We start from the raw sequence: 27421 nt of genomic DNA, 5'->3' as shown, positions 1-27421 counted from the left end.
CGATGATGCGCATCCTCCAGTGACGTCACTGGGTTTAGGTAGTCGTGGAGATTGCCTGTGTAGAATTGTGTGTGTGTGTGTGTGTGTGTGTGTGTGTGTGTGTGTGTGTGTGTGTTGTCCTTCAGTAGCCTACTCGTGTGCTCGTGTCGGTCGGGGTACAGCCAACGGGCTGCGAGGACGTGTGACACTTTTTACGGACTTAACGTGGAGGACACCAACATACCTGCCAAATTGATTCCTGCCGATTTTACTGCCTTTTCTTGCCTTTTTGGTGTGCCTCATAGACAGACGCACAGATTCACATACATATATTGTCCATCATCGGCTAGACACGCACGGAATTACGCGCGCGCGCACACACACACACACACACACCCGCCATCCTGCGTGTGACAGCGTCGGGGGTAGCCACATTTAGTAATTAGCAATTATTTTTAGTTTAGTTTTTTCTTTCTTCTGGTTGTTGTAGTTGTGATTTGTACGGATCATCTGCATCGCTCCTCGGCTGGCTTGGAGGCGCCATGGAATGCCGTGTTCTGTCTATACAGAGCCATGTAGTCAGGGGATATGTGGGCAACAAGAGCGCCTCATTTCCATTACAGGTAAATATGTGATAAAAGTATTGGTTTAGCGGCGCAATCACACAGATAGATAGATAACCTCAAAGTAGCGCAGTAGTCGCGGGGCTTGGTGGGGAAAAACCCCGGTGAACCTCAATACTTACCTGACAAGTACATCTGCTCCACTGTGCTTTTAAATGGCAAACGCGTTTCCGGGTGATTTGCATGCAACAAATACCTAAATAATTTTATACACGGCGTTAATCTCGGTGTCGCTCATCAATTGATCAGTCGAGTTGCATTTTATATAGCGCTATTCTAGCTGCAGCAGCCACTTGTTTTGTTTTTGTTTTTTGTTTTTTGTTTCCAAACGGTTTCACGACAGTCTAATGTATTGGTCGTGATCTAACACTTCAGCCGAAAAGGGGCACGATTTTATCAAGCTGCCGACAATAAAAGCCTAAAGTAGTGGGTTACTTAAGCAAGGGAGGGGTACTTGTCACCAGCTGCTAAAACCGAATTAAATTTGACGGTAAACTGTAGAGAGCATGATTTAATATAATCCTCGATAGTTGTCGAATTAGCCATCTAGGTTGGCTCAACATGTAATGTGTACTTTAGCCTTGTAACGGTCACTAAACTCTACGGTAGAGGTAATGCAAAAACAAAGTGTTTTCGACAAATGCCATCAACATTTGAGAATTAAGTAGGAATTCCGAGAGGTGATATGGAAATGACACTCAATTAAATTTTTGGAAAAAAAAGAAGTTCAAAAGCTAATTATATTCTAGTTATGAACATGTGCGACATCCGATTTAAAAATAACGGTTTGTTCTACCTTACTGCGCATGCGCAGGTTGAGGTTCTTGTTTGGATTAGGTTTTTGGTTACAGGTTTGGATTGGGTTTTTGGTTACAGGTTTGGATTAGGATGCGGGTTGCAGGTTTGGTTTAGGATGAGGGTTGCAGGTTTGGATTAGGATGCGGGTTGCAGGTTTGGATTAGGATTTTGGGTTACAGGTTTGGATAAGGTTTTGGGTTGTAGGTTTGGATTAGGTTTTGGGTTAAAGGTTTGGATTAGGATGTGGGTTGTAGGTGTGGATTAGGATTTTGGGTTACAGGTTTGGATTAGGTTTTGGGTTACAGGTAGGACATTTCAACAAGGTAGGACAAATCTCACACCGGCACAGTCTCTTCAAAATCCTAATGTTGACCATAACGTTGTTCTTGCGTGTTAAAAAAGGAAAGGATTTCCTTTTTACTAAACCTAATTAAAGAGGTATATTTCAAATATTTCTCCATACGAGGTATTTCAACGAGCCCACTGTCTAATCCGTTTTGATTTTTAGTCTCAAAATTATATTCATTTCTAATCTCTAAATTTTGCTTTATTCTTAAATATCGGAATTTATTCTCAAAATGCAAATGATGATTTTACTCCTGAAATTTTTTTTCTTCTAAAAAAAAAATACTTCAAATATCTTTTTAGGTGGCCCTCGTGACAACAAGCTACCCAGTAGACAGACATGCATGTTGTTAAAGGGCACATACGCTATTAGCATTCTGCCAATGGTGGTGCCAAAACTAATTGTCCCTGGCCTGTTATGTTCCCCAGTGTGGCCAGTCAGAAAATGATGATGACAAGGAGGGGGATGATAAACGCTATAGATCTAAAATGGCAAACGTTTTGCCAGTCAGTGGATGATGACTGATGACAGTGATTTTGATAAGGATGTCACATGCCAGTGTATTGGCAGTGAAGATAATGATTGTGACTGATGTTTTAATTGTTTATTCTAAAGGTCCAAAAGTCGCTGGTGATGCTGTGGGTGATTGCTCCAAGCCTGTGTCTCTACTTGTCTTGACAGTTGATTATTAAAAATGGTGTGAATCTCTATTTTTAGCCGTCAATGCCCCAGGTTGTTTTCTATGATTGCTCTGATGGATAATATAGATCACTTACTATAGATGCTACCATATATGTACCACAGCTGAATAAGACTCAGCTGTACTGTCTGACTGACCACCATTAACTAATAAAGCTTAGCAGAGTGTACTTTGGTACACAGAAGTAAATTACATTAACCAGCACATTCTGAAGTTGGTCTTTAAAATAATTAAATGACAGACAGGCCTTATTTTATTGTAGACTGCTTTGCATTGCTATGGGAAGCTGACATAAGGCCTTTAACAAATAGATAAATATAATATTACTGAAAATTGTTTGGCTAATAAATGTAATGATGATGATGATGATGATGATCATGGTGATATTGCTATTTGTTTAGTATTTCTTTGAATATCTTGTTCACGGGCAATCCAGCCAAGCAGGGTAGTTACCACTAGCCATCCGTAAAATGCTGTTAATCTTGATGTGGCCGTGAAAACTGATTATTTTACTTGTCACATTGAAATATGGCTGACATGTTAATCATTGGATGGCACGGTGGCGCAGTGGTTAGCACGGTCGCCTCACAGCAAGAAGGTCCTGGGTTCGAGCCCCGGGGTAATCCACCCTTGGGGGGGGGATCATACTGGGTCGTCCTCTGTGTGGAGTTTGCATGTTCCCCCCGTGTCTGCGTGGGTTTATTCCAGGTGCTCCGGTTTCCTCCCACAGTCCAAAGACATGTAGATCAGGTGAATCATCACTACTAAATTGTCCGTAGGTGTGTGTGTGTGTCTGTGTCGGCCCTGTGATGGACTGGTGGCCTGTCCAGGGTGCCTCCCCGCTTGCCGCCCAATGACTTCTGGGATAGGCTCCAGCATCCCCATGACCCTGAGCAGGATAAGCGGTTTGGATAATGGATGGATGTTTTTAAGCATACTGCAACCATAGTTGCAGTATGCTTAAAGATAGAACTAATGTTACTTTTTAAAGGCACAGTCTGTAATACAAATGTGAACCAAAGGGTCGGCCCCATACCAAAATTCAAAATACTGCAATTGAACCGGCTGTTACTCACAAATTGATTGACTGGTCTCTTAATACAAGTACTATCACTAATCAACAAGAAAATGTGGGTTTTATTGTTTTGTGATGCTGTAAAAGGTTTGTTTACATTGGTATTGCCTGTGAACGTTTGAATAAAACAGGGCTGTATTTTCAACCGCGATCGATTATTATTTTCCATCATTAAGTCGAACTCTTCGATAATGCATGTGAATATACCTCAAATTTATGTGGGCAAAAAAATGACAGGTCGGGCCTTTAATTTTGGAACTGTGGCCTGTGGGTAAAAGAAAAAGGGAGCTTCCTACCCTGGATGCAGCTTTGTCAGACGGTCTAAGATAGATTGATAAACAGAAAGCACAAATGTCAGTACAGTCTGTTTCTCTAATTCAGAGTAACAAAACGATGAGGTTGATGCTAAGGATATTGATGGATAATTAATGACAGTAAGGGTGATGATAACAGGGGTTGTTCCTCTCAGTGTTACAAGGAGGAAGACTCAAGCCATTCAAGTAGAGATAAGCGAGCTGCACTCATAGGAATGAGGAAGCGTGACTGTAATTGGTTACCACAGGACTCGTCTGTATGACATCACTGAAGATGGAGACAGGCTTTCACAGACCTGCAATATACAGAATGGGCACATTACAGAAAATAAGCTAGCCAGAAATGCCACTCAACAAATAAGTTTTAATACTTCATGGAAGTACCAGCGTTAATTTGGGGAGATGAAAACAACTGACACAGATTTTTTTTTCACTACCACTTTTCGGACAATAATCTTCTTTATAATTTCATAATGCTTTACTGAGACAACATATCTGGAGAGGAAAGCCAAGCACGTGCATCTGGATGTGGTAGGCTTCTGACTGGGACTCCATAAAAGCCAAGTGAGTTAGGTAATTATTATGACATTTATAATGCTCATTTTGCTTTGAATAAGCCAAATGGGTAATGCAGGTTGAGCAGTGTAGCTGGAGAGATGGATTCCAAGTTGGGAAGACATTGGAATGAATTGTGACTATGTGTAGGGAGCGCGCTTAAATAAAGGGCTGCAGTGTACAGTAGATATAGAGGGGAAGGAGCTTTTGTGATCTGGAAATGTTAAGAACTTTTAGTGGGTTTCAGAATACATTAAGAAAAGAAGAGATTTTGTGAAGGGGTGTTCAGGGACTCTGCACTGACCAGTATTTCAGTATCTAAGAAGTCAGCTAAGTCATTTGGGTGACATCCAACCTCATTTTCCAAACCAAAGTTCACAGGTTATCATTAACCCCCTTGTGCTGAGGTGGCTAACATTAGCCCTGGAACCCGGGGTTGGGGGGCAGGGCAAAAATGTAAAAAGAAAAGTCCAAGACTTCAAGTGAAATATAAAGAGGCACTGACAAGAGTGAGCTAGAAACGGTTAGCTCACACTTGTTAGGGGTGACTGGTCCAAATGAAGAGTTCAGAATAACCCCATTAAGATGGGGGGTGTCTTAAGAGGGGATGCAGCCTAGGACACAGCGATGGTAAAAGTGAGAAACGGAGCATTAATGTCCTGCAGGTTAACCTCAAGAAACTGTTGCTAGCTTTAAAGAACTCTCGGGAAAAACAGAAAAAAAGAAAGAATGCTGCATGGAAACGGTCTACAGGGATCCATTTAAATGTTGTGCTATGTTTAGCAAAGAAATAAATGCCAGCCCTCAGGAAGCTCAGCACAATGTTGAAGATCACCCAGAAAATATACATTCAGATAGGAAGAACTATTCTGCCAACTGAGGTGGGAGATCATTAAAAAGATAGCAGAAAAAAATCAATAGTACCACAGTTTTACATGTACTTGGAGAATACAAGCATTTGGCCCCAGTTTAACTAAGCATGAGGAGAGAGATTGTCATATTGGTGTGAACACATTCAGCTATATAATCTGCTGCAGGAAGCCTTTTATTTGTTGTTTATTGTCAAGATATTCAGATACAGTACGCTTTATTGTAAAAATATGTTTACTACTGCATGGCAGCCTATGGAGGTGAGAATAATTATATATTTAACAATTTTCCATTGCCTATCTATTGGTTATCATAAGTGCCTGGAGAAGGGCTACAAGGGAGGAATTCATATAATGTCCAGTGTATTGAAAATGAGAACTAGTTAAATATATAGAGAGATTTGGGGAGCATAAACTCTTAACTCCTGAATATGCAATTTAACAGATAACTTGCAAGGACTGCCAAAGTTGCAGGGCAGTGCTAGCTATCAATAAACAGGACACAACAAATGAATGTATTTGAGACATTTTGAATGCGCGATGCCTTTTGCCACAATTTTAAATAATAAAATCCTTAAATTGAATCACACCCTTTCTTAGTCAGAGGGGCTACCTAGATGTAAGAGTATCAATCAGTGTTTGTTTAATAAGGCAAAAGGTAAGCATTTGGATTGCTTATTGCAATTAGTTTGAAGAGTGCATAATGCTTTTGCTCCTTGAGGTTTTCCAATGCTCGACCTTAAAGTTATATCCTGTAAACACCATATCACCACTGATGTGTATGAAAAGAGCTCAGGAAGCTCTGGCATAAATTACAGTTTTCTTTGGGTCCGCCACATCACTTGCATATAAACCCACATTTACATAAATATAAATTTGGCACACTACATGAACAACAGGAAATGTATTGCCACAATCCGGTTTTTCTAATGTGGCTTTGATTCCAACTGCTCTGTAATTCCCTTTTTGTCATAAATCTACTTCAAAACAGTCAAAAGAGCTGGAAATTAAATCTGTAGATTTGATTTGCTTAAATCTGTTTGAGTATGTGAGCATGGGTGTGTGTGTGTGTGTGTGTGTGTGTGTGTTTGCATGTATTCAACAAATATGCTCTCTCTCGCTCTCGCTCTCTCTCTCTCTCTGTCTTTCTCTCCACTCTATCTCCAGGTGTTAGGATTTGAGGTAGACTCCATCAACTCTGTCCAGTTCTCCAACCATACGGGTAAGGTGTATGTAATCATTCCATTGCATCTGAGTGTGTATGTCATGCATTTTGTGTTTTGTTTTTTCTTTGTGCTTGCACATCTGTATGAATTTGACCGCCTACTTGGCCAGTGTTTGTTTCTTTGGGATGAGAGTGCACGCATGCATTTGTGAGTGTGCAGGCGCGCTCAGGCTGTGTCTTTGTGACTCAGTCGGCGCCCCCCTGGTGTCAATTCGAGGTGTGACACTGTTGTCATGGTGACAGCTGCCATGTTGAGGTTGGGACCCGAGCCAGTGGGTCTCAAGCTGAGTCAGGTTTTAGGGAGGACGGTGACTCATGAGTGGACATCGGGCTTGTATTGAGGTCATTTTAAGGGGACAGACTCCATATGGATCGCTCTTCTTCCATTCATGGGTGAACTTGACGTCAGGAATTTATTGTAGACCTGTAGGTTGTAGACCTACACTTAGTTGAAGTTAGTTTTTTTTGTTTTGTTTTTTTGTTATGGGAACTGTACTTACCACATCTGAAGTAATATGATTTTTACTTCCTTATGACAATACAAGGTTGGACAGTTTAACCACAAACCACTGGCTAAATACGTATTCAATGGCTGGAATCCCTGGGTTTGCCTTTTTGTCAGCCAATTTTTACAGGTAACCAACTACTGTTCAGAAGTCCCATCCTATTGCAAAAAGATCTAGTTAGTTGGTTAAATGGTGAAAGGGGATGGTTAGGCTTGACGACAAAAACCTTGTCCCTTTGGATCATTATGATAATCATTTCAGGATACATTACTTTGTACAAAGCATTTTTGTGCAAAGTGTGCAAAAATAAATATTCTTGTTTTGTTTCACAAATACCAAAAATTGAGTTCGAAACATTCTGTTATATGTGAGATAAAGCAATATCATTAAAGAAAAACCCAAAACATTGTTTTAGTCGTATTGTTCATTTTTTAACTGTCCATTGATGTGCAGTGGATGACTTTGACCACATCATGCCTTGGTTGTCTAGTTATTTGCTGGGTTTAGATTGAGTCTGAAGTAGCATAGTTTCCACTGGCACCCTGCTGGCCAACAGTACCGGTGGTGGTTGTTGGTAACCTGAGCCTCGACTGATGCAGTATGGAAATCTGATTTATGGTCTGCATATTGACAGATTGTGGTGGATTTTGCGAAAAAGATGGAAATGGATGTGGTGAACATGTATTTTATGAAGAGGGAGGAACACAGGGTGATGTATAAGAGTGGAGGAAAGTGCACACAGGTGGACTATATCTTATGCAGGAGGTGCAGTCTGAAAGATATTGGAGACTGCAAGGTGGTGACGGGAGAACATAGCTAGGCAGCATCGGATGGTGGTCTGTAGGATGACTTTGAAGAGCAAGAGGAAGAGAGTGGAGGCAGAGCCAAGGATCAAATGGTGAAAGTTGAAGAAGGAAGACTGTTGTGTTGAGTCCCGGGAGGAGCTAAGACAGGCACTGGGTGGTAGTGAAGAGTTGCCAGATAGCTGGGCAAACTACTGCATAAATAGTGAGGGAGACAGCTAGGAAGGTACTTGGTGTGTCATCTGGACAGAGGAAGGAAGACAAGAAGACTTGGTGGTGGAATGAGGAAGTACAGGAAAGTATACGGAGGAAGAGGTTAGCAAAGAAGAAGTGGGATAGCCAGAGAGGTGAAGAAAGTAGACAGGAGTACAAAGACATGTGGTCTAAAGTGAAGAAAGAGGTGTCGAAGGCAAAGGAAAAGGCGTATGGTGAGTTATATGAGAGGTTGGACACTAAGGAAGGAGAAAAGGGCTTGAACCGATTGGCTAGACAGATTGTGCAAGCTGGGAAGGATGTACAGCAGAATAGGGGGATGAAGGATAGAGTTGGAAATGTGCTGACAAGCGAGAAGAGTGTGTTGAGAAGGTGGAATGAGTACTTTGAGGGGCTGATGAAGGAAAAAAATGAGAGAGAGCAGGTTAGATGTTGTGGGGATAGTGAATAAGGAAGTGCGGTGGATTATCAAGGATAAAGTGAGGCCAGCTATGAAGATGATGAAGGGTGAAAAACATCCATCCATCCATTTTCCAAATTGCTTATCCTGCTCTGACATACCTGTGGAGGCATGGAGATGTTTAGGAGAGATGGCAGTGGGGTTTTTAACTAGATTGTTTAACACAATCTTGGAAAGTGAGAGGATGCCTGAGGAGTGGAGAAGAAGCATACTGGTACCGATTTTCAAGAACAAGGGTGATGTGCAGAACTGCAGTAAATACAGAGGTATGAGGTTGATCAGCCACAGCATGAAGATATGTCAAAGAGTAGTGGAAGCTAGGTTAAGAGGAGAGATGATGATTAGTGAGCAGCAGTATGGTTTCATGCGATGAAAGAGCACTACAGATGTGGTTTGCTTTGAGAGTGTTGATGGAGAAGTATAGAGAAGGTCAGAAGGAGTTACATTGTGTCTTTTTGGATTTAGAGAAAGAGGAAGTGTGGTATTGTATGAGGAAGTTGGGAGTAGCAGAGAAGTATATAAGAGTCATGCCGGATATGTATGAGGGCAGCATGACAGTGGTGAGGTGTGTGATAGATGGATGGGTTCAAAGTAGAGGTTGGATTCCATCAAGAATTGGCTCTGAGCCCTTTCTTGTTTGCAATGGTGATAGACAGGTTGATGGACAAGATCAGGCAGGAGTCTCTGTGGACTATAATGTTCGCTGATGACATTGAGATCTGTAGTGAGAGTTAGGTGCAGGTTTAGGAGAGCCTGGAGAGGTGTAGGTATGCACTGGAGAGAAGAGGAATGAAAGTCAGTAGGAGCAAGATGAAATACATATGCATGAATGAGAGGGAGGTCAGCAGAATGGTGAGGATGCAAGCAGTAGAGGTGGCGAAGGTGGATGAGTTTAAATACTTAGGATCAACTGTCTGTCCAGGCCTGCCCAGGGTGCCTCCCCGCCTGTCACCCAATGACTGCTGGGATAGGCTCCAGCATCCCGTTACCCCAAATAGGATAAGCGGCTTGGATAATGGATGGATGGATGGATGAATGGATAGATGGATGGATGGATGAATAGACTGTTCAAAGTAATCGGGCGTGCAGAAGAGAGGTGAAGAAAATGAAGGCAGGGTGGAGTGGGTGGAGAAGAGTGTCAGGAGTGATTTCTGAAAGAAAGGTACCACCAAAAGTGAAAGGAAAGGTTTACTGGATGGTAGTGAGACCAGTTATGTTGTATGGTTTGGAGACAGTGGCACTGACGAAAAGACAGGAGGTGGAGCTGGAGATGGCAGAGTTGAAGATGTTAAGATTTTCACTGCGAGTGATGAAGAAGGACAGGATTAGGAACGAGTATATTAGAGGGACAGCTCAGGTTGGACAGTTTGGAGACAAAGCAAGAGACGCGAGATTGAGATAATTTGGACATGTGCGAAGGAAAGATGCTGGGTATATTAGGAGAAGGATGCTTAAGATGGACCTGCCAGGAAAAGAGGAAGGTCAAAGAGGAGGTTTATGGATGTGGTGAGGGAGGACATGCAGGTGGTTGGCATGACAGAGAAAGATGCAGACAGGACGAGATGGAAACGGATGATCCGCTGTGGCGACCCCTAACGGGAGGAGCCAAAAACAGAAGAAGAAGTTTGAGGCTGAAGTGTTTTTGTTAACTTACTCTGTACAACTTTAACAGGGTCGGTTTTGTTCAGTTTTGCCATGACTGATGACGATAGTGTGCTTTCTCAACTGTTGAGGGGATTGTTTCAAGCCAAAAGGCCATCTGTCTCTTAAACATTTTGATTGTTGGTAGAATGTGGTCTTTACACTATTGAGCGGGCTGTAAAAACGCCAGAGGGGACAGCTGTGTTGATAGGAACTTAATATTGTAACAGTAGGGTTTCTGAATCAGGAGGGGGCATTATCCTGTAGAACAAATGTTGAGTTTGGAAGTTGTCTGTTTTGATGTCTTGGTTTTCTGTTAAAAGAGGAACCAAGTATGCACACATGCAGAAAACATTATCAAGGTGCAAGACAAAAAATAGCAAAACTAGAACAAAGGAGTAAGGTCTGCACTCTGAAATGCTCTCAAAAACGAATTTTATTTGGCAACGTTTTGATCAGTCAACTCTTCCTCAGTGTGCAGACCTTACTCCTTTGTGCTTTGTTCTTCGGTCAAGTCTACTTACAAGACTCAGTTAGATTTGCTGGTGTGCAGGCAGAGGGATGATTTGAGGACAGGTGTAGCAGGGGATTGTTCTGGGAGGCTATCATTTATCCAACTGCATTCTGGAGGTGTTGGTAACCCATTTGAACCAGACATATGTGATGGAAGGCTGCCTCTCATTAACCCCACTGACAAACCCTCTAACATGTCAGCAAGTATTCTACATGAGCACTTTCCTAGTACATGTTAGAGCGTGGCACAACAGACAGTACAGTCAGACTGTGGATTGGAGAATAATTTTTATTTGCCCTTTGATGGAGGCGGGTCTATAATTTGATGCAGCAAAATTGAAGAGGACACGTGTCTGTATCCGCATGTGAGCCTGCGAGAGAGAGAGAGGGAGAAAGAGAGCGAGAGCGAGAGAGAGCTGATAATGTGAAGAGCAAGACAATGAAAGACAAAAACAATGAGATATTTAGAGGTGAGCAATTCAGAGATGCAATGAAATTGTGCAGAAAGAGGCGAAGAAAGAAAGAGATGCTAGAAGACAGCCAGACCCTGATGAGAGAAAGAGAAACGTTGGAAGACAGATACAGTAAAGACAGAGGAGAGTGAGAAGTCACAGACTGTGTGAATTGCGACAGCAGCAAATGGTGACGACAGAACCAGCCCTTATCTGTAGCACTGCCTTTTTCTCTCTCACACACACACACAGACACACACACACACACACACACACACACACACACACACACACACACACACACACACACACACACACACACACACACACACACACACACACACAATTTCATACAGAATGTTGTGAATGGCCGTGACTGCTCATCTCTCTTTCTTGGCCCCTCCGGCTTTCTGTTGGCTTGTTGCTTAGCAACCAGCACCATACCATGTGACCTGGCTGTGACTCACCTGGAGCTGCAACATCATCAGCCTGCAGCAAACATGTAACCCTTAAAACACACACACACACACACATAAAAATGTTCATACTAGAAACACACACAGATAGAAATGCTAATGAATGCAGACGTGAAACCCCACAAACAGACTCAGTGTGGGTTTATACTTTATGTGACTGGTGGGTGTGTGTTCCCTTTCCACCTCCCTGGGGAGACCACATACCATGCCTAGGGGCTTCACTAACACCGTGTCCTACCTGGAAGCGAGTGTCCGACTATCTCATCGCATCAGACGCTGTCTGTCAACACTGAAACCTTCATGTAAACAAACCAGGTACCTATCAGCTGTGCGCTCATGAGCAGACTGGAGACTTCCTCATCTATGATGCCGCGCTTTTCAATGCGAGTGATGGGAAGTTAATTGAAACGGCATCCGATTAAAGTTCAGCTCAAAACAGCGCACCGTTGCGTTGCTCGCAGCCAGTTAGGACATTACAATAGAAAATAAAGCAATCAAACTGATTTTGTTGCTGACACTTGCTCGCGGCGCATTCAGTCAGGACACAGTGTAGGGTCTGCAAGTCTGAGACAAGACAGGCACGTACAAGGACTATGGTGTATGTGTGTGAGCGTGTGTGTGTTTGTGTGTGTGTGTGTGACCCTGTAATTTTATACATGTATCCACTGGAAAAGTTTATATAATTGGAGTCAGCACTTCAGAAACTTGAAACAATAAGTCCTCTCTTTTCTGTTTTCCAGTGGTGTCTCTGGCACATAAAGCCTGTTGGGTTACAATAAACTCTGTATGGGCAGCATCGGACTCATCAATGAAACTACACACAAACCTACTTGCTCAATAAATCCAAACACAAACACACCTCATCAGTGAATTAAATCACAAATGCACATGTTAATGTAATGCGGCACAGAAGTGGAGACAGGGATATGAGTGATGTCATCAATAATGGCATTTGATCTCACACAACTGATATATTACCTTTTTATACAGCATTGCATTGCATTACAAATCCAGTTATCAATCAGCTGGGGTTAAACTGGGATTTGTTATGTGGGGGCCCTCTGGTTTCAGGGTTGCCATGGGTGCTCGTGTGTGCATAGACTACAAAATCTGATTGATATCATTTGACAAACTGCAAATAAAGTATAGCAAGGTGAGACAACCCTCTACTCTTAACACTAAAACACTAACCAAAGTCATCTGTAATCCAAAACTACAGATGATGACAATAAAAACTTTCTGTAAGTGCACTCTCCTGTATTATTCTCCTGGAATTGATTTATATTTTACATATATACACAGGCTGCCAACACCTTTTCACATTTCCAAATCTTTCCATGACTGTTGGCCACCAAAGACAGGAGGCAACCTGCCACAAACTATCTTGCGTTAGTATTATTTTGTAAAATCGAAACATTGTTCTGTTATTAAACCTGTCAGTTTCTGAGCATTTTGCTCCATACCTTGCCATGCACCTATGCCACATGCTGGCCTCCAACCTAGCTTGATTAACAGAATTGTTCAATTTGCAGTCAGTAAAATTAAGCCTAGCAAAATGGCGCTGGCTGCTGCTGTTACTGCCATATCTAGCTAGCTAAAATAAGTTACTTGGCTGTCTGAGGATATGATGAGTTTGCATTGATTTAAAACTAAAAAACTTGATGATAATGAATGACTATGGTTGCTGGTTTGTAGTTAATTAAGTTTACAGCAGTTTGCTAAAATATCGAAGTTGATAGAGAAATTGTTTAACGGGAACATCAGATGAACTGCATGGTATACTCACTCATGCCACGGAGAGGAAAGTTCCTCACCGGACATTTTCTCCGGGGGTGCCTCCACCGGGTCCCGCATGAGTCAGGCACGGCAGCCAGTGGATACGACCATCAGCTCGCAACTGACCATGAAAGTGATGACGCAAAGTCATTTTAAACTCGAAAAAACATAAATTGTTATTGGTCAGCATGCAATATGTATTATTTTAACAAAGGCAGAGTGAAAATGTATGAATAAATTAATTGTTGGTAGAAGATTTTTTGGGGGGGGATTCCCCCCCCTTTTTTTTCTTCTCCCCAATTGTATCCAGACAATTATTCCACTCTTCTGAGCCATCCTGGTCGCTGCTCCACCCCCTCTGCTGATCCGGGGAGGGCTGCAGACTACCACATGCCTCCTCTGACACATGTGGAGTCACCAGCCACTTCTTTTCACCTGACAGTGAGGAGTTATGCCAGGGTGACGTAGCTTGTGAGAGGATTATGCTGTTCCCCCCAGTCCCCCCCCCCAAACAGTGCCCTGACCAACCAGAGGAGGCGCTAGTGCAGCGACCAGGACACATATCCACATCCGGCTTCCCACCCACAGACATGGCCAATTGTGTGTGTAAGGGATGCCCGACCAAGCTGGAGTTAACATGGGGATTCAAACTGGTGATCCCCGTGTTGGTAGGTAACAATTCTCTGATTTTCTTACCTGGATTATTGAGCCTGCATAAAGACATTTGGCTGTTGAGCTCAGATATCAACAACCTTTCATCATAATCTCAGACACTGCCATTAACAAGTGTCCTACATGTACTACTTACATGCACTACATGTAACCGACATGTGTCTATGACTTCAGAACATGTAATAAAACACACTTATTTCATTGGAACATGATGGGTACATGTGCGAACACGTTATGGTGTTTTAGATGTCAGAAGGATGCCTCCACTCAACTATCAACCAGTGTTAACTCAAAACCTTGGTCGTTAAAAAAGCAAATGTACAAATATTATGATGGTTGTCCACCCGTGGGCGGTTTTCAAGAGGTGAATAGCACCCACAATATAGACTATAATGCTGGAATGTGGTATTATAACATTAGCTTGTTCCCATTTTCTGTTTGAGAGCACACAGTGTGCCTGCTGGCTCCTTGCACAAAATGAGCTGCACACGCCCACAGTAGCGCTGGTTATATAGCTATATATGGCTATCGAATAATTCATATCAAGCGGCTGTAGCTGTAATTAGCTGTCAAGAAAAATATTTTCATTTGCTCACTGAAGTTAAAGCAATAAAGCTAAACTTAAATAAAAACACCGCCTTCTCTCCAACTGAAAAACAGATTAGCCTAAATATGCCGCACTTCAAGTGCAGGAAGCCTTTCCAAACACCTTTAGGAGTCATTGATAGTAATGGCCTCATTAAAACAGTGCGAAGCTGAAGAGAATGTAGGCATACATTAGGTTTAATTTAAAGGGAGTCCACGATTCTAATCCAATACACTTTTGGTGAAGTTCAGCGAATTGCCCCTTATGGTCGTCTAGCTGTCCGTTTAGTGTGTGCGCTCAAAAGAACTCCGATGTTTGTACCCTACACTGTCTTGTCTCTACAAATGTGAAATAATAGTGGCTCGGACTGATGAGCCGTAAATAATTCCAGTAATTCAACACCTTGCGTAAGGGAGGGGTGTAATTTGATTCGGACTGCATGTTTAGCATTACAAGCAGAGGCACAACTTGTCACCATTCTAAATTACCTGATCAACATCAGAGTTGAAACGCATCACCATGATGTTCTTATGAAGACAGTGGAGAGCTGAGGAAAATGTGGGCATACACTGTTTCAGTTCATATTATATAGGCTACAAACCTTGTCACCATCCTAAAATATCTGACTTGCATTCATGTTTGATGCGCACAGCAAGAACTGAAGACCCAGTGCCCATCACCATGAAGGAATTGAATGTGGAGAACATTACATTACATTACTTTGCAATAATCCCCCACAGCCTTACTAGATGATGAGAATTCTCATAACAGTGCTGCCATACACATAGCCTGATGAAAAAATAACTTAAAATTAGTCAGCTACACATGTTAAAAACATCCCACTGTAACCCCCACAAATACGGAATTTTAAATTTTAGAATATCAAACAAATTTCACACTGATGACATTTAACTCCTCGCTCAGTGAACTTTTAATTCAGAACACTGAATTGCAAGTCTAACACATTGCAGGTTACACAAAAGATTATTCATTCATTCATTCATTATCCAAACCACTTATCCTTACTCAGGGTCGCGGGGATGCTGGAGCCTATCCCAGCAGTCAGTGGGCGGCAGGCGGAGAGACACCCTGGACAGCCCGCCAAACCATCACAGGGCTGACACACACACACATTCACACCTCGGGACAATTTAGTACGGCCGGTTCATCTGACCTACATGTCTTTGGACTGTGGGAGGAAAACGAAACAGCCAGAGGCAACCCACGCAAACACGGGGAGAACATGTAAACTTCACACAGAGGACGACCCAGGATGACCCCCAAGGTTGAGCTACCCCGGGGCTTGAACCCAGGACCTTATTGCTGTGAGGTGACTGCGCTAACCACTGCACCACCATGCTGCCCACAAAAGATTATATTGCATTAAATAAAAGAAAAATAATCATCCATCCTAAAACATCAATGGGCCTTTGTTCGGCCTGTGTTTTGTGTGTGTGTGTGTGTTAAACGTCTTCTCCTGGATTGCTACCTTGCCATGGTGCAGAAGCTTGCGTGATCCCAATGATCCCAAGAGCCATGCCGTCCCGAGCTTGGCTTCTGGTAGGGTCAACCAAGGCAGATCGGTCAAGGGGAGAGGTTCCAGATGAAGCACGATCCAGAGGAACTGATGGATGATGTCTCCAGGTCACAATGACAGTGAAGGTGGATGAAGGCTGTAACAAAGGGTGGTCCCCAATTGTCTTGGTTCTCCATACCATTGGACTCTGGCCACCCCACTGCCAAGGACTGTGTGGTTGCTGCAGGCGCATCAGCCACCCCACGTAAAAAGCTGTCACGCGTAGGGATCCTCCCATTTTGTGGCTCCAGGATTGGCCTCTACACCCACCTGAGGTCCCAGAGGGACCCAGAGGGAGAACAGTCATACTTGACCCCGAGTGACTGCTGATGATGGTGTGCTAAACAAAACAAGTTACGACGACCCAAACATCTCTCAGCAGGAAACTGCCAGCTGCATGGCCTTAAAAAAATCAAATTATTTGGAATGAAGAGGCAGCCTTAAGATTACTGAACAAGTATTTGCTAGTGGTAGATTCCCACCATCCATTGGCAAGAAAAACTCTAAACTGGGTGGCTCAGGAAACCCAGAAAGTGGCACTCTGGACGTCCTGCTTGCAAAAATGAGAAAGTCCTCCAGTGTGAAATGGTCCACATGTCCTTCTAAAAATAGAGTAAAGAGACCAAAACAAAAAAAGCCTAAACCTAGTCATTTCTATCTTATTGTTTGGTTAAAAGACACTGTAAGGTGCAGCCATTCAAAAAACATGCTATACCTTCCACTTCCATCAACCAATCTCCAGTAGGCAACACAGGTTTTCAAAGCTCCTGCTGTTGTTGCAGGAGATAGATTGGGCTGGAGGAGAATCATGAGGTCTGTGCAGGTCAGTGGAGAGGGAGGCAGTGTTATGACTTGGCTGAATGTTTTAGAGTTGCATACCACCTCATTTAGGACCCCAAGTGTCAATTGGCCTTCCTTAAACCTATGACCAAAGGGAAGACAAAAAGGAAAATTAGCCAACTGTACTTGAGACTCAAACTAACCTAAAGTTCAGCTCAAGTGCTTTCTGGCAAAACTCCTCACAGCAATATTATACTGTGTGATGGTCAGCTATTGTTTTCAGATTTTTGAATATTCACAATTAACAGACTTACTGCGTAAGAGCCTGAGCCAGCCTGTCCTCCAAATAAAACTGGAGGGCAATTCGCACAAGCCAATCCTGGTCTTCTAAATTTTTTATGGACCTCAAAGCCACCATGACATTGCGAGTGTCACCAGCAGCAAACACTTCAGACCTGGCTGCCTCAACAGTATCAGCTGTGCTGACCTACAGTACAAAAACAGAAACACAAGGGTGTGCACTACACATACACACAGTAGTAGGTCACAGGAGTAACTGGATTCAAAAGGTTTCTTCAAAAACCGGACAAAAAGTCCTTCAGCTGGGGTGTACGGGTGGCATGGTGGTCTATTCCGTTGCCTACCAGCACAGGGATCTTTGATTTGAATCCGCATGTTACCTCTGGCTTGGTCGGGCATCCCTACAGACACAATTGGCCGTGTCTGCGGGTGGGAAGCCGAATGTGGGTGTGTCCTGCTCGCTGCACTAGCGCCTCCTCTGGTTGGTCGGGGCGCCTGTTCGGGGGGGAGGGGGAACTGGGGGGAATAACGTGATCTTCACACGTGCTACTCCCCTGGCAAAACTCCTCACTGTCAGGCGAAAAGAAGCGGCTGGCGACTCCACATGTATCGGAGGAGGCATGTGGTAGTCTGCAGCCCTCCCCGGATTGGCAGAGGGGATGGAGTAGCGACTAGGATGACTTGGAAGAGTAGGGTAATTTGCCGGGTGCAATTAGGGGGAAAAAAAGGGGGAGGGAGTCCTTCAGCTGTATAAACAAGGTGCTTCTGAGGCTGAATGTTACAATACCAGAGACTATACCACATACACTGCAAGATACACAATTTACTTCATATGCTGGCAATGCATTCCAAAAGTAACTCTCATATTAAGTACATTATACATTCTATTGGCTTGCCAGCAGATCAGAGTATTGTACAAATTCTGGTTTTTGGTCACCAGTAATGAAGAATTATGGTCCTGTTTTCCTCATGTGCCATGCCCATTGAAATTGTGTTCACAGGTGGGTAAAAAAAATCTAGTCAACCCAGAGTACTTTACAAGCTTGTTATTTCCATCGATGTGCCAGAGAGATAAAGGAGCAGGAACAGAGTATGGCCTTCTTGGTGTCAGTAACACCTCAAGGCCACGGATAGCACTGTCAATTGCATCCAAAGCTCTGGGGTTCTCTCTTACTCTTAATTGTGAAACCCCAAAGAGAAAGGTAACATAATAGAACATTAACCACTGGCAAACTGTGAAGTGTTTATTCTATATGCGTACTAATGCCACTGAAGAGGGCCAATATTTTCTAAATGGTCTAAAAAACCCCGCAAACGTTTCCAGAAAAGGGCTGCAATGTAGTAGGCTATACACCCTGTTTATTTTACATAAGTAGTTCCGTTACCTAATTCCAAAGCTGCATAAAAATTCAGACACAATCCTGTACCCAGAGTTGGGAGTTGTGGCAAGATAGCCTGACAGTGTTCCTTAAATCTGCATCTGTAATGTCCGTGTACAGCTGTCCTGTGGACAGGCCAAAGTCACTCATTTGATGTGTAATCATTCGCACACTCACATCCAACAATTACGAAATTTCAGGGACAGTAAAATCAAATTCATGGAGATACTTAAGTTGCTCTTTTGAGATATCAAAAGCTGGGCGTCCTTGTCCTCCTGTCAAAATAACTGGTGCGCCAAATCCATTGATCTCTATGCTTTGACTACTTTGCAAAATCTGTAACGTACCCACCAGGTTCTCCAGTATATTTTGCTCATTGGGTATGATGGAGTTTTGCGAGAATCTTGACAACATATGAAGAAGTTCCTCAAAGCGACAATAAATATAATCCAGGTCTCCTGTATTGGATTCCCTCTGGAAGCTCAAGGTATCCAAGATTTCGCACAACTCTCTAAAAAAGCCTTCGGGAAGAACTTGTGCACTGGCCATATCGAGTGAATAGGCTAAACGACAAAGAACGAATTAAATAATAGCCTATACACACTGTAGCCTGAGTTTTCAGCTGGGCTTTTGGAAGTGACGAGACAGAGAATGGTTATATTTGGCTATATTGGCCTTTTAAACTCGGCTCATTGGCTATTGCTTGGAGGTTGGCCGGGGCCGGGGCTGGGGCCGGGGCTGGCCGGGGTGACAACTACCTGTTTGCCCTCTATATTGAAATTAAATCCCAGTTAGTTCTCACACCTGAATAATGACATGCAAGTCATGTAAATGCTCTTAAACAGATAAAAGGGCACCTTACATCAGTTTAGCTGTCTATGCCATTTTAATTACAACTGCAACTGTTTTTGTGAGATACTGGTAATGTAGCCAAAATATGAAAAGGTGGCTTAGAAAGGTATTTATAAAACTGCTGTTTCAGTGCATTTCTAAATAAATGTCTCCACCATTTATCCATACTTTACTTTTGCTGTACGTCGGGATCTGCACATGTACTTGTCTGAAGTGTTGCTTCCTTATATAAATTTATATTTAGCAAATTATTGTGTTGAAGGATGTTTGAAGGTTTATTTCATTCATTGCGCCACTGCAGTGACATAATCATGATGTCCACTCCAAATTGGTCTATGGTCAGCAAGACGATTGATTGACATGATGTTTGGTTGGTCGATCAATTGGGCAGTTGGGTGGTTTTTGGCACTTTTCACACACCATCGACTGACTGACTGAGCGGCCACATTAGCGTGACTAAGTATCATGTCAGAGCAGCGTTTCTCAAAGTGTGTGGCGTCCCCTCCGGGGGGGGGGGGAGGGGAAGTAGTGCAGAACTACTGTTGTGACGTTGGAATCTTTCATGGCAGAACAGTCAGTGAGAGAGCGCCCTCTACATCTAAAGAAGATTGACAGAATTTATTAGAATGACCATATATCACACCTCTGATCTGCTCTGTTCCATTCTACCCCAAGATAAAGTCCATTGCTAATAAATACAAAAAGACACCAGCACAAGTGACAAAGAATAACTATAGGATTATATTACATTACATATATGTCAAATATACACTGCTCAAAAAAATAAAGGGAACACATAAGCAATGCAATGTAGCTCCAAGTCAATCACACTTTTGAGATATCAACCTGTCCAGTTAGGAAGCAACACTGATTTGTGAATCAATTTCACCTGTTGGTAAATTGTCTAATTTCCACCAGGTGGAAATTAGACAATTTGCAAGACAACCCCTATAAAAGGAATGGATTTGCAGGTGGTGGCCACAGACCATTTGCCTGTCCTCATCTTTTCTGGCCGATCTTTGGTTAGTTTTTCATTTTGCTAGTGCCCTCACCACTAGAGGTGGCATGAGGCGGTATCTGCAACCTACAGAAGTTGCTCAGGTAGTGCAGCTCATCCAGGATGGCACATCAATGCGTGCTGTGGCAAGAAGATTTGATGTGTCTCCCAGCACCGTGTCCAGAGCATGGAGGAGGTACCAGGAGACAGGCCAGTACACCAGGAGACGTGGAGGGGGCCGCAGGAGGACAACAACCCCGCAGCAGGACCGCTATCTGGTCCTTTGTGCAAGGAGGAGCACTGCCGGAGCCCTACAAAACGACCTTCAACAGGCCACTAATGTGCAGGTTTCTGCTCAAACAGTGAGAAACAGAATGCATGAGGATGGTATGAGGGCCCGACGTCCACAATTGGGGCCTGTGCTCACAGCCCAACACCGTGCAGCCCGATTGACCTTTGCCAGAGAACATCTTGGTTGGCAGATTCGCCATTGGTGCCCTGTGCTCTTCACAGATGAGAGCAGGTTCACACTGAACACATGTGACAGACGTGAGAGAGTCTGGAGACGCTGTGGAGAACGTTCTGCTGCCTGCAACATCCTCCAGCATGACCGGTTTGGCGGTGGGTCAGTGATGGTCTGGGGAGGCATATCCTTGGCATCACCTTGGTCCTCCTTGAGCTTTTGCACCCCCTGTTGACAGAGCTGCCACCAGACGGAGCGTTGTGCGGCAGTGTCCTCCAGCTGGCTCGGGTTCAGGCCGCACTTTTTTATGATGGTCTTCAGCTGGTCTTTGTACCGTTTTTCTGGCCCCCTGCCAAGCGGCAGCCAAGATGTAGCTGGCCATACAGCACTTTACATGGTAAGCGCTGCTTCGGCATCCTGATGACGTGTCCGAGCCATCGAAGTTGGTGCTGGGTGACGGTAGCCTCCATGCTGATGCAGTTGGTCTTGCAGAGTATTTCAGTATGGGGCACTCAGTCATGCCAGGTTAACCTTAGGATGCATTGTAGGCATCTGATGTGGAAGGCTTCAAGCAACCCGAGGTGGCAGCTGTACAGGGTCCACGCCTCACAGCTGTAGAGGAGAGCCGTGATGACAACTGCCAAGTAGACAGATATTTTGGTGTGGAGGTTGAGGTCTTTGTTTTGAAAGACCTCAGTCTGCCAAAAGAGGATGATGCTTGTTTAATCCGGTTTTCTATCTCCCTGTCGATGCTGCAGTTGTCAGAGGAAGCTGCCCAGGTATTTGAAGGATTCCACTCTTGCAAGTGGTTTGTTGGAGATGGTGAAGGTTGGTGAATGAGATGGAGGAGTAGATGCCCATTGGCATACTACGTCAGTCTTTGCCACGTTTATAGAGAGACCCAGCCTACCGTATGCCCTTGCAGCAACTGCAAGGGTAGCTTGCAGTGCCTCCGATGTGTGAGCCACAACTGCACAGTCATCTGTGTACTGTAGCTCGATGATGTGCTCAGATGTCATTTTTGTGACCGCTTGGAGCCTACGGATGTTAAATAGGTTTCCATCTAGTCTGAAGTCCACAGTAACCCCACTGTCCTGCCTGATTTCCTTGTGGAGCAGCAATGTCACACACAGGAGGAAGATGTTAAAAAGAACTGGAGCAAGGATGCATCCCTTACGTACCCCGGTGCATACCCTGAAGGGCTCGGATTCCTGGCCTCCAATGGTTACACGTGCCATCATCCCCACATGAAATTGTTGAAGGATGTTGACAAACTTTCGTGGGCAGCCAAACTTCAGGAGGATGTTCCATAGGATGTCCCTGTTGACTGTGTTGAAAGCCTTTGACGGGTCAATGAAGGCTATGAAGAGGTCCTGGTGTTGCTCCCTACACTTCTCCTGGAGTTGCCGTGCTGCGAACACCATGTCCACAGTACTCCTATTCCTCCTGAACCCACACTGTGACTCAGGCAACAGCTCCTCTGAGATGTTTTTTACCAGCCTGTGTATCATGACTTTGGCCAGGACTTTTCCAGCAACAGCCAATAGTGAAATGCCACTGCTGTTGCCACAGAGGGACTTGTCTCCTTTGCCTTTATATATGGAGATGATGTTAGCATCCCTCCACTGCTGAGGGATGGTTTCGTTCTTCCATACATGTGAGATGAACAGGAAAAGTGCACGGGTGCAGAGGTAGCCTCCCTGTTTAAAAATCTCTGCAGGGATACTGTCAGGGCCAGGGGTCTTGTTATTTTTTTCAGCGACCTAACTGCACAATGAACCTTTTCAAAGGTTGGTGGAAGGTCAAGGTCTTGGATGGTGGGGCGGACAGGTAGTTCATCCAAGATTGAGGGATCTGTTGGGGAGGGCTGGTTCAAAAGGGTCTCAAAATGTTCTGCCCACCTTTTTGTAATGAGTTTCTGATCCTTTATGGGGGTGGTACCATCATCAGACTTCAGGGGGGAGACAGAGCAGTTTCTTGGGCTGTAGATGGTTTTCACTACATCATAACAGTTGTGCATATTGTTTCTATCAGCATGGGATTATATTTCATTTACCTGCGATATCCACCACTCATTCTGCAGGGCACGCAATTTTGACTGCACCTCTCTCCTGGATGCTTGCCATTGTTGCTGGAGTGCAGCTGATGTAGGATTGTTGAGGACAGCATTGTGTGCTTTGTGCATGCCTTTGAGTATGGTAGTTATTGTGCCTGTGTTGTCATTGAACCAGTCCTGGTGCTTTCTGTTCTTGTAACCGATGGATTGGGATGCTGCCTCATAGAGCCTGGAGCTCACGGAAGACCTGTGATATATTGTGTACACACACACACACACACACACACACACACACACACACACACACACACATATATATATATATATATTTATAGTGGGGCGGCATGTTGGCACAGTGGTTAGCGTGGTCGCCTCACAGCAAGAAGGTCCTGGGTCGAGCCCCGGGATAGTCCAACCTTGGTGGGTCATCCCGGGTTGTCCTCTGTGTGGAGTTTGCATGTTCTCCCCACGTCTGCGTGGGTTTCCTCTGGGCGCTCCAGTTTCCTCCCACAGTGTGTGTGGGTGCCCTGTGATGGTCTGGCAGCCTGTTCAGTGTGTCTCCCAACCTGCCACCCAGTGACTGCTGGAAGAGGCTCCAGCGTCCCCGCGACCCTGAGAGCAGGATAAATGGTTAAGATAATGGATGCATGGATGGATGGATGGACATTCAGCAAAACGTGCTTTCATGAGACAGAGAGTCTGTAGGTTCACAGAATGGAGAGATATTTGACAGGGACAAAAAGAAAGACAAGCGATGCTTCCGAGACAAACAAGACAAAGTGCTTAGCTGATGGTAATCAACCAAAAACCAAGTAAAGAAAATATGATGAAGCCTGTCTTTCTCTTATGTTCACAGTGAAAGTGGTGGGAGATGAGGAGAGACCAGTGTGTATTTTATGTCTGAAAACTCTGGCAGCTGGTAGTATGAGACCAAAGACACTTAAGACACATTACACCCCAGTCATGTCAATAAGCCACTCCAGTTCTTTCAGAGAAAACTTGGTGCATACCGTCAGCAGGAACATTGCTTTTTAAAAGCTGCATCAGTGAACAACAAAACACTAATGGCATCATACAAAGTCGCATACAGAATTGCCCTGTGCAAGAAACCACACACAATAGCAGGGGAGCGCGGGAAGATGTTTTAAGTGGGGGGCTGCCGCCAACTAAAATGAAAAGTATTGTGGTGAGCCGGTGTGGAAGAATGAGTCGAAAGGCAGAGATCTGTTTTTAATCGCAACTCCCATGCCCCATACACCGCACGACCCCGGGGGTGCTCTTTTATCCACACTGGCCAAGTCGGACCAGAACTGACAACAACGTGTAGTCCGCGGTGGTGTAGCGGTCTCAGCATCGGCTTTGTGTCGATGCAGTTGCCCACTGGGGACCGGGGTTCGCGCCCCGGTCTCGTCAGATCCGACTATGGCCGGACTCGATGAAGCAGCAATAATTGGCAACGCCGTCTTCGGGAGGAGGGCGGCGTCGGCTTGTGTTCGTCACATGAATGCGTCTCTGGGTGTGTCGGAAAAAACAGTGGCGAGGCGTCTGCTTTGAGACTGCCGGCCGGAGAGTTCCAGTTGGCGAACGCACGCAGTACGAGGGTGGGTGTTTGAATTAAAATAGGGATCGATTGGCCACTAAATTGGGAGAAAAAAGGGAAAATTCAGAAATAAAAAAAAAGTTAAAAAAAGAAAAGAACTGACAACAACGTAACGAGTCCCCTCCATGATTCAAGTGGTGACATCAGTCCCAGTCACGGTCCTACAGTCAGTTAGTCGGTCTCCTACTTGGTCTGAGTCGAACCCCCAAAGCAAAACACAAGAATAACCACAACATTAACACCACATCATTAAAACACAATTTTATATTCCAAAATCTTTTTATGATCAGGGTTGGTAAATCTAACATAACAAACTGACTTGCTCATCGTTTTTCCCCAAAAATCTGCGTTTGTTCTCTTTTTTTTGCACAGATTTAGCTTTATTGTAATTGTTCTAGCAAAGTGATTTTTTAAAAATTTTATTTAGTTTTTCTGTCTTTGAAAAATCACACAGACTAATGAAGCAATCTAGTGACAAATGTCACAAAAAGAGTTTTGATGAAGTGGAAGTGGAACTTGCATTTATTATTTGCACAACATAATTTACTGAGAGAAACGTGAAAGGAATGTTCATGGTCTTGATGTTGTTTAAATAAAGTTAAACTTGGCCCATTTTGTCATAACTTTGTTGGGGCGAGGGGCATGAAAATGTTTCTTCCACCAAAGGGGGGCATGACAGAAAAAGTTTGAACCACTGTGTTAGAGTGACTGGCTGAGTGATCAGTTTGACACGATTGGGCCGCTGGATCAGGTGGCCAACAACATCACTGAAATTACACGATCGGTCGGCTGAGCACCGAGAGGCACGAGGGAGAGCGCACAGTTAGAGCACCCCAAATAACAATCCCTGAAGGGCACCCCAAATAACAATCCCTGAAGAGCACCCCAAATAACAATCACTGACACCTCTTCCTAACTTGAAGCGAGCGAGCGAACTCTAGCAGATGGAGTGCGACAAATTGTCTGGATGTACCATGAGCGATGTTGCAGCGTGAGGAGGGTGCTATTTGCACGTATTTAAATTAGATAATATGCGTACATTTGTCACAAAATTGTCCCATTTCTATGCAAATGAGCCTCATTCCAAAAAAAAGAAAAAGAAAAAAGAAAAGTCCAATTTACAAACACCAGCGCTAATAATGCAGTTAGAGTGAACATTATTAGCGTCTACAGGGTTGGTGGTAAGTGCCGCCCAGACGCTCCAGTGATCACGGCAGCAGGGAGTGTAGCCAGGCAAAGGCATCATCCTGCCAGGCGTGACCATGAGTGGATATTTATAAGGAGAATATCACTGGCTGGTTACCAGAAGAGCCATGGTAGATAGAAACAGGCAATATAACCACAGATGTACTGCTTGTACGTGGAGTTGGGCAGGGTTACAGCCAGAGCCCGAGCCAGTCAGAGATAGGACGATACAATGGAGGCTGGATTGAGGCTGTTGGTTACAGACTGAAGGAGCGTTTTTTTTTTCTTGGTGCCATTTTCCCGCTTTATTGGATATTGATAGTAGAGAGAGTGACAGGAAAAAGAGAGAGAGAAGGGATGACATGCAGCAAAGGGCTCAGGCTGGATTCGAACCCACACCCACTGCAGTAAGAGCTCAGCCCTATGTGGTACGCACTCTACCAGGTGAGCCACCAGGGTGCCCTGAGAATAATCTCTTTTTTATTTAACTGGGACTGAAACCATTCGCAGATACAGATTGTCAGGTCTAACAATTCTTGCTATACTTCATGGCATCAAGGAAGACATTGAACCTGCCTACTGTGATCTTGGCGCAAAGCCACCATTATACTTTGCCACATGGGTAATTGCAATCAGATGCAAAACAAGGGCAAATTGTACTCAGCTCCAAAACTTTATGGGTGTGTGCTGTAATATTTTTTGTGAATCGGACCTTGAGACGGCGCAGATAACGGTTGCAAGTGATGCACAATTCATGGTGCTATCTGCGGCCACAATCCATTCTTTGTGAATTCACCTGTCAATACAGAGTCTAGGTTATCATTCCCCAGTGGCACTAGCCACAACAGCATCCACAATCATTTTTTTTCTTTTCTTTTTCATTTCGGGACACAAGACCGCCAGCATCACACATAGCGTTTCTGTAGCCATGGTTGACAATTTCTTGACCCTCCTCCCCGACGACCTATGAACTTGTGCATGATCATGAAAGACAGCATACGATGATTGGTCAGCATCATACTTGTAGTGTTGCCAGTCTCCCGGCCAAGACACGGCAAGAATTTATGGCACTATGGTTGTCTATTCTGACACGGTGACCATCGTGAAAGACATAAATATCGTGTAGTCTGATCCCAGCATTAGAAAAACAAGAGACATCCACAGACAGAAACAGATGAAAGAGGAGGGGAAGTTAACAGATAATTAGAATAGGTATAATAACAATTAGATTTAGTTATCTTTCAAATCAAACATCCCAAGGTATGAGTGGAAAGTATTGCTCTTGCAGCTGCATTTATAGCCTTTTTTTTTTTTTTACTCAAACTTAGCTTAACCATGTCATATGATATGCTACTTCAGTACACTAACAACAAATATTACTGGAACCGCTACAGAAAATTGCAGATGAACATTTAATATCCAGGAACATTATAGATACTGCCACTGACTATCCCTGTAACCAACTGACCACAGTTTCGAACACTGACAGTACACGCTCCAGCCATATACATACTAAGTTTTAACCTAGTCTTGTTTCTTGTCCTTTGTGCTCTCTTCTATTCTCCCTTTTGTGTTTCTCCCTCTCCTTCTCCCTAATTTCTCCTCTCTTCTGTCCTCTCCCCCATTTCCTCCTCCTCTTCCTATCCTCTAA

At 44.0% G+C, this 27421-nt stretch overlaps 1 protein-coding gene across 1 annotated transcript in view; it reads left to right on the top strand.

Moving 5' to 3' along the window:
* The first annotated feature begins 521 nt into the window (after positions 1 to 521).
* Positions 522 to 27421, top strand: part of pdxkb (pyridoxal (pyridoxine, vitamin B6) kinase b) — a 37123-nt gene continuing 10223 nt past the window's right edge. Inside the window, exons 1-2 of the mRNA XM_056292202.1 lie at positions 522 to 602; positions 6427 to 6481. Coding sequence (XP_056148177.1) covers positions 522 to 602; positions 6427 to 6481 — 136 coding nt within the window. The remainder of the gene's footprint in view (positions 603 to 6426; positions 6482 to 27421) is intronic.

The sequence above is a fragment of the Lampris incognitus genome, chromosome 13, assembly GCF_029633865.1.
Source record: "Lampris incognitus isolate fLamInc1 chromosome 13, fLamInc1.hap2, whole genome shotgun sequence".
In the NCBI taxonomy this organism is placed as follows: Eukaryota; Metazoa; Chordata; class Actinopteri; order Lampriformes; family Lampridae; genus Lampris; species Lampris incognitus.
The sequence above is the reverse complement of the archived record's forward strand: the minus strand, read 5'-3'. Positions and strand labels throughout refer to the sequence as shown.